This window comes from Cydia strobilella, chromosome 7 (assembly GCF_947568885.1).
Source record: "Cydia strobilella chromosome 7, ilCydStro3.1, whole genome shotgun sequence".
In the NCBI taxonomy this organism is placed as follows: domain Eukaryota; kingdom Metazoa; phylum Arthropoda; class Insecta; order Lepidoptera; family Tortricidae; genus Cydia; species Cydia strobilella.
The window spans coordinates 17,168,721-17,180,997 of NC_086047.1; the positions used below are offsets into that span (position 1 = coordinate 17,168,721).

General features: G+C 37.1%; 1 protein-coding gene across 2 annotated transcripts in view; it reads right to left on the bottom strand.

The window, feature by feature from the left end:
• Positions 1 to 6,778: 6,778 nt before the first annotated feature.
• LOC134742640 (uncharacterized) overlaps positions 6,779 to 12,277 on the bottom strand; it is a 95,809-nt gene continuing 90,310 nt past the window's right edge. For both annotated transcript variants that reach the window (XM_063675819.1, XM_063675820.1), the window contains 4 exons: positions 11,036 to 11,181; positions 10,188 to 10,469; positions 8,717 to 8,920; positions 6,779 to 6,974 (listed from right to left, as the gene is read on the bottom strand). In XM_063675819.1, the coding sequence (XP_063531889.1) occupies positions 6,871 to 6,974; positions 8,717 to 8,920; positions 10,188 to 10,469; positions 11,036 to 11,181 (736 nt within the window). In that variant the 3' untranslated portion in view covers positions 6,779 to 6,870. The remainder of the gene's footprint in view (positions 6,975 to 8,716; positions 8,921 to 10,187; positions 10,470 to 11,035; positions 11,182 to 12,277) is intronic.

The following is a 12,277-nucleotide window of genomic DNA, read 5'->3' on the forward strand; positions in this document are numbered from 1 at the left end:
AATTACATTAAGGCTACAAAAAATAACATTAGTCAATTTCTACATCGCCTGGTATGGTACTGTGTATCTTAAATTAATTATGATTTACAAAACTAAGTGAGCTTAGGGCACGTTTACACTAGGCCTTGTTTACGGTTAACTGTGCTGCGAACTTCGTTAAGTGTCAAATCAAATACACTACGTCGTTCACACAAAGGTTTGTCTTTGTCCAGAGTCCAGACCTACCGAATACGCCGCGGGTATTATAGTCGGCAATTCGGCATCTTCTCAAATGACTTTTTCGCGTAAGACGGTAATCTGTTAAACAAAAGCCATTGTTCCTTTTGTGCGAGCGGTCGGCCATTGTGTACCATTCAGTTTGAGCGCGTGTTTTTTTTTATTATGTAAGTAATAGGAAGCAAGCGAGCAGACGAGCCGCCTGATGGGAAGCAGTCATCGCCGCCCATGGACATAAGCAACACCAGAGGAGCCACTTATGCGTTGCCCACCTTTGAGAACCCTAAATACCTGCTTCTTGAAGAACCCCATGTCATAGCGCAAGGGAAACACCTCAGAAGGTAGCTCATTCCACAACTTGCACGTTCTGGGCAAAAACGAGCGAGATGCCCGCTACGGCTCGTGCCATTATCAGAGACAATGGGCGACCGCTCATACAAAAGGAACAATGGCTTTTGTTTAACAGATTACCGTATTAGGCGAAAAACTCATTTGAGAAGATTCAGACTATACGCAGAAAAGTTTGATATAAATCGGGCGCCTATAGTATTTCGTTTCTATTTTTGGCAAATTCACAGCGTATACTTAAGAATACAAAGCATTGTTAGGTTTATCGCGAAACACGGAAATATAGCTAGAACCACCTCGAAGATACAACGGATTATCAACTCTATCCCTATGGCCAATAGATTCAAATTAGATATAGGGCCGTTCCTGGCGTCTAGCCCACTACCTGAAAATGATAATTTACAGTAAAGGTCGGGTAGACGTCAGGCCAGGGCCCTTTATCAATTATTTGACTTCTAATCTATTGTCCACACAGATAGAGTCAATAATCCGTTGGACCTTCAAGATGGTTCTAACGACTTTTTACTATGTGGTCATTTCCGTGTTTTACGGTAAACCTAACAATTACTTTGTATTTTACGTAGGTATACGCTGTGAAGTAGATTGGCCAAAAAGAAAACGAAACATTAATTAGCGCTATTCACGTAAGGTTCATAAAAGCGCATAATCTATAGCAAACACGCATGCGCACTCGCGACTGGACGCACTTTCATGCGATCGCCAAACCAGAGGTTGCCAGGCAACCGATATTTTTTTACATGCGGCGACTTAACAGGAAAGAGGACGGCCGGTTCTTCATACAAACGTAGTCCCCATTTTCCTCTCTGGATATTGACATAATGGATAATATTTTTACATATTTTGAAGTATATTATCCATAGCTATGCCCCTACGTTTGACTTTTTTTTGATTTTTTGATAATTGTAATAATTAGGAGCGAAAAATCGATTTCATACTAATACATTACGATACAAGTGCGAAAAGTAGGAAATTCGCAACGAGTGGCGATAAATTAAAACACGACCGAAGGGAGTGTTTTAAATCGACACGAGTTGCGAATTACTTTTTCGCACGTGTATTGTACAACGTTTTACAGTAAGTACTACGTATGGCGTATGGCCCTTTAAAATTTCGACACACGCACGTATAGTGCTAGTTACCTCCTAACTCTTACAATAATAAGTAAGTACCTAGTGTGTAATTTACGCGCCCTTACAATAAAAAAAAAACAACAAAAACAATTGAAAAACCTTAAAATTATTGCTAAATCATTATTTATCTAGGCGATAACATGTGTAACAATTTTTGTACATATTTTAAGCTTCCAAGTGAAAATTTTAATAATGGCTGCTACGAAAGCATTAACTCTTTAGTAAATTTTTTGTTATTCATTTTTGTTTAAATCTTGTGTAATTTCTTTTTTCGCTGTCTATGCCACTCGAACGCTTTTTGAATGCAGTCCTTCGCGGCCGAGTGTGACGGCACTGTTATAGTAGGTATACGAGTGACAGAGACACATATAAAAGTCATTGCACGATTTTTAAGGGGCCCACCCATTACCAGTCCGCCGGACGATATCAGCCTGTCAGTTAGAACAAAAAGTTGACAGTTCCGAGCAACTGACAGGACAGGTAATGGGTAGGCCCCTTTACTCTCCTCGGCGACGGACCATTAAATATGGGGTGAATTTTTGATCGCACCATTTATTCAGGTTTTTTATTTAATTTAGACTAAAAATGCACACGTCCGATCGTGCGAAGTGGAGAGAAAAGACAAGAAAAGCAGACCCCACAATCAGATGGGAATAATAATTGCTAAGGAGAGAGAGAGAGAGACTAAAAATGCAGACTTTACGTTCAATTAATGGTTTGAGTTTGAGCTTCCGTAGTAGCGCTTATAGAAAACTCATTGTGATAGAGTTAGATGCTAATATATTCTCATGTAATAGAAAATTGCTAAACTGGACACTAATTCAACAAATGTATAGAAAATAACTAAGAAATATACAGTCTCCGACGCAGAGTATTAAAGCTAACTGTTCTTATGATATTTTGCAATGAGTTTTGTGTCTATCTACAAAGGAAGATTTACAGTGCGTACAGTGCAGTACAGTGTGGTACAGTGAAGTTGGTTGTGCTTTATATTATACCTACAGTTTTTGTAACTGAGCATTTCTTAAAATTAATAAGATTAAAGCAATAATCGGTGACAAACATTCATGATTACTTCATTTTTTTGAATGTGAATATAACATGTGTGGTGTGTGTGTGTCATACAGGGTGGAAAAAAATAATGGGCTCTGAAAGGAAAGTGCCTTAAAACCTTAAGTTAGCTCATTTTACTTAAAGGAACAAATCTTTTATTTTTAAAAAGAAACAAAACTGCATTCAAAGATTTTTCTTTTTTTTTCAATTTTGCTTGTCTCAAAATATTCTTGAGTACTAAATATTCGATTTTATGGATATTTTGTACGACAGACGAGTGTAAGACCTAATGTTTCTTGGAGAAATGAGTAGAATAAAATAGCGAGTTTATTTTTTTTAATTTTAAATCGGTTCGACTCCCGAGCGAACTAAAAAAATCTTTGAATGCAGTTTTCTTTCTTATTAAAAATAAAAGAATGTTTCCTATAAGTAAAATGGCCCATCAATTTTTTCTACAGTGTATACCTACAGAATGTATTTTTTAAATACCTAACTACAAAAAAAGTCCTGCCTAACTTTTTATCAATGACGTTATCATATATTTAAAAATACCTGCATGCAGTGAGAAGTTTTTTTTGCCAGTCGATTTAATTTAATTTCAGGCTTAGTGTTAGACCCCAACCTAGGTTAGTAGGTTAAGCAAAAAGTTAAGCCTTTTGAGTTTACTTCAGCGTACGAGTAAAATATCTGGAGATTGTCCTAACTGGCCGAAACGTTAGTGCAATTAACCATTAACCAGAACAAATTGAACCGTAAACTATAACCGTCCGTTACGGTTTACGGTTCAATTTGTACTGGTTAATTGCAATTAACGTTCGGCCAACACTGCTAACTGGCCCATTTAAAAATACATCCTGTGTCACTCTGACCTTTCTTTTTCTGTAACGTCCGTCATTACATAAACGCAAATGTTAATAATTCAGCAGTGAAATAGAAAAGCTTCTAATATATTTATAATTGTTGCAACAAGAAATATATCACAACCATTCACATCATTTTGTAGATCTAATAAGCAAATCACAGATGATTTGCTAGGCAAAATAGATTTTGCATTCAACGTTTTTCTACCTCTCAAATGTTTAATAACAAATAAATATTATAGGACACACAGATTGACTATTTGACACACGGTAAGCCCAAGGAGGCTTGTGTTATGGGTACTCAGACAACGATATATATAATATATAAATACTTAAATACATAGAAAACACCCATGACTCAGGAACAAATATCTGTGCTCATCACACAAATAAATGCCCTTACCGGGATTCGAACCCAGGACCATCGTCTTCACAGGCAGGGTCATTACCCACTAGGCCAGACCGGTCATCAAAGCATTAGCATTTTTTTAATCATCTAAAATATTCATAATTAAACTAGAAGCTGCAATATCATTGGTTAAGCTTCATGGCAAGTGTGAAAATACTTTTTCCCCTCACTAGCTCGGAAAGTTGTCGGTTATCCTTCAATACAAGCGGGGAAAAACGCGTTTTATCCACTAGTGGGGAAAGTATTTTGACCTTGGATGGAGCGTGTTTAAGTAGCTTGACAGATAACAAAAGGTAAAACGCTCATGATAATGGTTCGTTCGATATTAATTATCATTAAATAAATGGTTTGAGAATCTAACAAAAAATACCAAATTTAGCTTTATTTAATGATTTTAAGTCATAAACCTTAAAATTCCATAAATAACGTTTGTTTTTTAATAATTATGTTAAATATAATTCTGAACGCACAAGTTAAGTCGATGCAATTTCAAAACGCATCATTAACATTTCATACGTCAGAAATGGCAACATTGTCAAATTTTTTTTACTTAAAAACTTCTCACGTAAAAGTACAGAATTTCCCGTTTTTTTGTTATAATATCGTAAAAAAAATGAGTGAGTCCAGTTGATGAAGATGATCTAACGCCTGTGGATGTTGCACTTTCCTCGCTATAGTGAGGGGAAAAGTTTTGTGTTACACACGGGTGCAAATGTATTTTACTTCTCGTGTGTTAAAACACTCGCTACGCTCAGGATTCTATTTTAGAACCACTCGCTTCGCTCGTGGTTCAACTATAGAATCCTTTCGCTTGCTCGTGTTTCAATTCCACACTCGCGGGTAAAATACAACTTTGCACCCTTGTATAACAAATAACTATTATTTTAATATTTTTAGTTCAAACTCAAAATCCTGTTTTACGTCCTATCTTTAAGCAAAAACTGTACAGAAAATGACAATTTTCCAATAGAAAAACGTTGAATTTAACAAGTCTGCATTATAACGCCTTAAACTAATCAGAGTAACGCAAATAGGTAAGCATACCTAATCATCCCTTCCACTTTTAATTGAACTGAACAAGGGGGTACAAAAAAATAATTTGGTGGCAAAAAAGGATGAAATACGATAAAACATGTGGTTAATTAAATGTGCGTTTCTAAGTAATTAAGGCTACAAAATGTGTATTTACAAGAAAACCGATTTGAATGCCAGAATTAAAAAATACAGATGATTTCGTTTATTTCCACCTCTATAAAGGAGCAAAATTCAAAATCGTTAATAGGTTCCTTATAAATTTTTATAATTTGCTGTTTTTGTTTTAGTAACGAAAACATTTGGTATTTACGGATAGGTATACTCTGGCAAACTAATTTATTAGTAGAAAAAGGCGTGATACTTTTTAATAATTTACAGGTGCGACATTCTAATTTTGTATGGGAAATTGAATGTTTGTGGCAATTTTTTTAAATTTGCCGCCTTTTTCTATTGACAAAATTGATTTGCCAGACTAAAGTTTTTTTAAATACATATTTATAGTGCTTGCAAGAAACTGAACTCAGTATCTACATCAAAAATATTTGAAATCTTTAATATCAAAGAGTGATTTTGTAAGGGTAATACAACTTTAATTTAGCTATGGAAGTAAATGTAGGCTAGGTATTCTAAGGTTATTTAATATAGCTCATTCTATAATATTTTTCTGCTAAATTGCATCTCATAACTAGGATTGCATGAAAAGTTAGGCGATTTGGGACTATCTATGATATAATTATTATGTGTACTTATTATATGTGATTGATATTTTGTTACCTATTTATATAAAGATCTGTTACTAGATATCTGAAGAGCTCGCCTTGAAAATATTTTCATCATTTTTAAAAGACGTAATTTCTTTAACCTGCAGACAGTATCCCGCAATATTATATTGCTAAAAATTCAGTTACTTTAAACATCTGTTTATGCTATGCTTTAATTTCAGTGAATTAATGTATGTTTTCAACTTCTCTATGAGTCCTAAATGATAAACCAATTTCTTCTTTTTTAAAGATTCCTCGCGATGTAAACTTCAAATTTCTAGTAAACAACTTCAATCATAACATGTGTATTTATAAATACAAATCCGAGAGGTACAAAAAAATTACATCAAAACTCGCAGGCACAAAAAACAAAATTGACAGCATACAGTACGTGAAATGGCTTAATTACTATTTGTATTATTTCACTAAGTAATTTGACCAAAGAAGAATAAACTTTATTCCGAGATTCAAAACTATCTTAAAAGAATGTGAACAAAAAAAATGTCAATCATTCGGCCGATGAGGTACTTAACAATCACAAGCATATGGGATCAATGGCAGTACTTCATTGGCTGAACGATTTAGCCACGTTTTTTTGTGTTTTCATTCTTTAAGATTCTTACAGTCATGTTGGAAGTTATCGGCCAAACCAAATTGTCAATAAATAAGAACAAAAAAACTATACTCATCCTTTTTCTTGGATGCTAGTACTAGTGTAAGACAAAGAATGATTCAAATCTCTCTGTATGTTTGAAATGAGACAGTCCTTTGACAAACTATAACTCTGATCCGAGACTTTGTTGTCACAGTGTGAAAATTCCATCACAAACGTAAAAATCACAGACGTTGCAACTAATGGCATGCAATTTAGATAATTGCCGGCTAAGTAGGAGCAATGAATTCATCAGTAACGTTTGGAGAGGCCATTAGCTTGTTCTACATAAACATATTTAAACTGACTAAGTTTTTATTCCACTTTGGTCGTATCTAAGCCTTACATATAATTACGCTATGTTACAGGTGTAGATATGACAGAATCATCTCGGTATGATGTAGTGTAGAATGACAGCTGTCAGGATGATGATGGTGGGTGAAGGTAGCCTCTGGAGGGGCTGGGCGTTGGTTTGATCTTGACATTCACCTGTGGAGGCGAAATTATTTATATTATAATAAATCCACCTATTTAAAAAATAATTTGAATTTCATAAGTAGGTATAGAATTTTGAAAGTTTACTCTGTATTTAATGATATGTACCTATTAATGTAATACCTACCTACGTAGAAAAAATGTTTTAGAAAGCCGTAGTTACTATCCGTCGTTCATCCTTATTATCTAGCCAATAAAGTTTAATTTACAGTATCGGCACCTGGCACTAAAAGTATCCACTCACTTGACACAATGCTTTTAGTGCTTGGTGCCGTGCTGTCACCTGACTGATACGATTTAAAGGGGCCCACTGATTACCATTCCGCCGGACGATATCAGCCTGTTTGGAACTGTCAAAATGTTTGTTCTGACAGCCCGATATCGTCCGGCGGACTGATAATCAGTGGGCCCCTTAACTCGTTTCCGGCTTAATATACTTAATGTAAAAACATTGCTCAGCAGCATCGGGCTAACATAATTCTTCTCGCTTAGTTACGACCGTCGATTCTTCCAGCTGAAACTATCTACTTACTAGTATTCCTTTCGTTTTTTTAGTGTTACACTAGAGTTATCAAACATTTATTACGCAAATAGGCCACAGGGGTACTTTTACATGTCAATTTTTACAAGCAATAAAATTAACCAAAAAGTACAAAAAAAAAACAATTACAAATATGGAATCAATAAAATATTAGATACTTCCTTAGAGACGTATCCAGTCTAAATGTCAAATTACCCAAAAAAACTAATAAAAAATATACAAACAACAGACAAGTACTAAAATTGTTTAGAGATGTAAAAGTCTCTAGGTGATTTGGTGAAAATTATAATAATAAAAAAAACTATCATTAAATTATCCTTAGGCCAGGATTACACTTGTAAGTTTTACTTACGTAAGTAGGGACAAAGTTATTTGCTAGAATGAGATAACGATATTCTTATCTCATTCTGTGGTATAGCTGTGTACCTACTTACGTAAGTAAAACTTACAAGTGTAATCCTGGCCTTAGAGGTGTAAAGGGTCTCCAAGACTTTATTTTTATTTATTTTTTTATTTTATTTTTTATTTTTTAAAAATAGTTGTACAGCATAACAGTATGAAATATACAAAGTCACTGCAAAACTACAAACAAATTAAAAACAAAAACAGGTAAACTAATAATATTATTATACAATAAGCACATTCAAACTGTTGAAGGACGCTCATCCATCTTCTCACAGAACCTCAACAATTCCTCTCGCACTTCGCTCCACCTGCCAGCAAATAAATCACACTCGGGCGCTGATGCTAAGAGCGCATTCAGGAGGGGTAAAGGGCGAACAAGTGGGGATTTTCTGCGAGACACGGTTCGCGATATCGGGCCTACAAGTAGACCACGGTCCCGAGGCCGGAAGTTGATTCTGGTCGGCGTAGGGACAAAAAGACGCAGTAATTGCGCCACCAGTTCGGCACAATCCGATTCACCTCGCAAGACGCAACAGGCTGTCGTAAGGAGCTTAAAATTTCGTCTTACCTCCAAAGAGTTCAGGCCTAAAGATCCCAGCAAGTATTTGGTAGGGTATAAAAACGGGTAATACCCGAATATTTTTTTATATAAGAACCGGAGAAATACTTTTTGTACCCTCTCCAAAAGCAAGACATAGGATACCTCATGAGGATTCCAAACGATGGCAGCTGACTCGAGCTTGCTTCTGACTAGAGATGTGTATAGACTTGTATTAATAAGCACGTGTACCAGTATTCCTCGCGTCGAACAGCAGCTGGTCGCTGGGGCTGAGCACGCGCTCGCAGTTGGTGGCGCTGCGGGCGAGCGTGAGCGCGCGGCGCCGGTCGCGCAGCACGAAGCAGTGGCGGCGCGCGGCGCGGCTGTCGCGCGTGAGCGGCGTCGTCACCACGAACGACGCGCCGTTCTCGTACCAGCCGCCGTGGCATGTGTACGCTGAGATTTACAACAACACAATAATATTAGGTACAGTAAAGTTATCCTACTTTAGATGTCCACTTAACTAGGACTGTTGGTCGAATCGAAAGCCATACTCGATCTATTGGGACCGTGCACGACGACAGCGCCACACAGCGGTTGCAACTATAGGCCCGTATTTTGAAGTAAGTAAATCGTAATTTCAGTGAAAAACTACTGAACGGATTTTTATGCGGTTTTTACCTATGAATAGAGTGATTCTTAAGCAGTGTTGGCCGAACGTTAATTGCAATTAACCATTAACCAGTACAAATTGAACCGTAAACCGTAACGGACGGTTACATTTTTACTGGTTAATGGTTAATTCGGCCTACTCTGTTCTTCAGGAAGCTTAAGGCGTATAATATGTTAGGTTTTGTGTAAATTGGTTGAAATAATTATGACGATATTTGGTAATTAAGTCAGAAAAAAATAACGCTAGCTAAGAGCTTTAATCGAAAACGCTGCCCAATCCGTTTGAAATATAACAACACAATGTATGGTGGAATTGTCTCTTTTTCATTGGTCTACAAAAAAATCCGCGATGGTTATGTCTATCTTTTAAGGATACCTTACTATACCCATTCTTATCTTCTACAAAAAGATTTCATAATATGTGGTATTTGCAAAGCTATTTACACGGATACAGTACTAATAATTATCGAATTAAATATGTTAGTTATATTAAGCATTTCATACAGATTACAATGGTCCCATACACCATACAATTTAAATGAATATATCAGGAGTAATCGTAAATTAAAGTTCCTTTCAATCCATATAACTTGTATGAAATGTTAAAGACGCTAACATCCGTTAGTTGCCTATTTTTCCCACCTGCGATCGCGTTACTTACCCCCACCATGCACTTCGCACGGTGCTATTTATTTAAATGTAAGCTAAGAATTAAATGAAGATTCAAAATACAATGGAATGAGAGACCATTTTATTGGCCCCGGGGCGGCTGGAGAGTAGAATAGTATATAGGTATTAGAATATTAACACACGTTTAATTACTGACCGCCTGAGTTGGTATCATGTAAAAATTTAAACACAAAACGACTTCACAACTTTCACAAGTTAAGATTCTTGATTTACAATTAAAATAGAATGAGAGAGGAATTTTTACTGATATAAATTGAGTGATAGAAGAATCGACTTTTTAATCTTTTGTAAATTCTTGTCCAACCAAGTCTGTAAAATAACTTAAATTTTTAATTTCATATGTTAACGTGTACAAACTCACCTGTCACAACCTCTTTATTCTCACAGCTCGAATAAAACTCCATATTCTTCGCAGAGTTACACCCCACCTCCAACCTATCAAAGCCGCTGACCACACACCCGACGTCATTCACTTCCCGCCGGCTCCGTAGCATCGGCGCGCTCGACATATTGCTTATACTAAAATTGAACAGCCTACTACCATTTCTAATATTGGGTTCTATAGACCTAACGCTTCGTTCGTGACGATTCTGTATCTCGTATTTACCGGAATACGGACATTCTTTTGATTCTGGGTTGCTTGCTGAAAAGAAAAAAAAGTTTATTTATACCGGTGGTAATAGTGTCTAACAGGTTGCCTAACTATTATTATGAGTTCAGAGTATACCATACCACTTTAAAACATAGAACTCGTATTTATAGCCCAATCGTGGATTCCTGCACATCAGAGCATACCACGAGATTTTGAGTGCCGGAATGATTTCCTCTATTCGCAACTTCGTTCATTGTAAAATAGTTACCAAACTATTAATTAAAAATAGTAACTATTAACTAGCCAAAAAAGGGCGAAAACTGTAAAAGCAGACAGAGCATTAGTAGGTATACACTAAATGTGCTTAGAAATGTAAAAATAAATTCCGGCACCCAAAACCCCGAGGTATGAACATCAGAGGGATTGCAAGTGCGTTGCCGGCTTTTAAGATGGGAGTACGCTCTTTTCTTGAAGGTTTGAAGGTCGTATCGGTCCGGAAATACCGCGGGCGACAGTTCATTCCACCGTTTAACAGTGCGAGGCACGAAGTTTCTGGGGAAACGCACAGTTGAAAACTGCGAACCAACAGTTTCATATTTTATAGTGATGTATCTTACCGACTAGAGTGACGTAGGGCTCGGAGACGGCGTTGAAGTGATGGTTGGAGCAGGCGTCGTCGGCGCGCGCGGTGGGCGCGCCGCGCTGCAGTTCCGCTATGTATGTGTCCCGCCGATATAGGACTACGCACACGTAGCGGGATACACTGGAACATGGAATAATATAAATTGTATTTAGGTATCATATGTTTTAAACAAAAGTCTATAATCCTTACAGGGTCATGTTTGAAGCTCTTATTGTAATATCTTATTAATATCACTTGTAATGTACACGAACGCAATAAAGTACTTGAAATCTCCATTAAAGAACCGCTATTAATGGACCTTGAACTTTAAAGTGGCAAATAAAATATAAATTGTTTTATCACGGATGTCACGGACTTTTTTCCGCTAGAATTACAAATGAGTATCTGCCCTTGACGGCACGGTTCTAGTCCTGGACATTTACTGAACATCAGGTACGTACTTGTGTAACAATGGGTAATAGGTACTTAATTGCTGTACAAAGGAAAAATGAAGCCTGACGAAAATTGGCCACAATCAATAAAATTGTCAGAAAATTTTGATATTGTAATTTAAAAAGGCCTCCAACAAGATGGAGCGACGACCCTGGTGAAGGTCGCGAGAATTCGGTGGATGCGAGCGGCACAGGATCGGTCGGAGTGGCGAGCCTTGAGGGAGGCCTATGTCCAGCAGTGGACGTCTATCGGCTGACATGATGATGATGATGATGATGATGTCATTTAAACAGCAATTATGGCCACGGCCGCAACGTCGTAATTCAAGGATCTTCTGTCGCAGCCATTAGGTAGCTCAAAAAAAACATGGATAGAAAGGAACACCTAGGTACCTTACTTTTGTGGGAAAAAATCGCGAGAAATAGAGCACCGCTAGTCAAAAACAAATGAAGGACTTTCGTGGCTAGTTCAACTGAATAAAAAAAATGTCCATTGCTGGGCAAATACCTAAGAATCTCCATAACCGACTGTGTGCTGCCCTGTTCTAAAAATGCCCTACGATATTGACTGGAAGTGTCGTCATACATGATTTCTTTTCTAAAGATTCTCCCCTGCCCCTATCTAGTATCTCAGGCAACCAGGACGAAAGCTGTAATGAGAAAGAGAGAAATGATGCTGCCAATGCGCCACTAAGGCTACAGAATTTCCGCTTGGCAAACTAGCCTTCACGCCGACGCAGTACACTTTGATGTCGGCGCCAGACTTGTCGGTGATGCGAACTGTG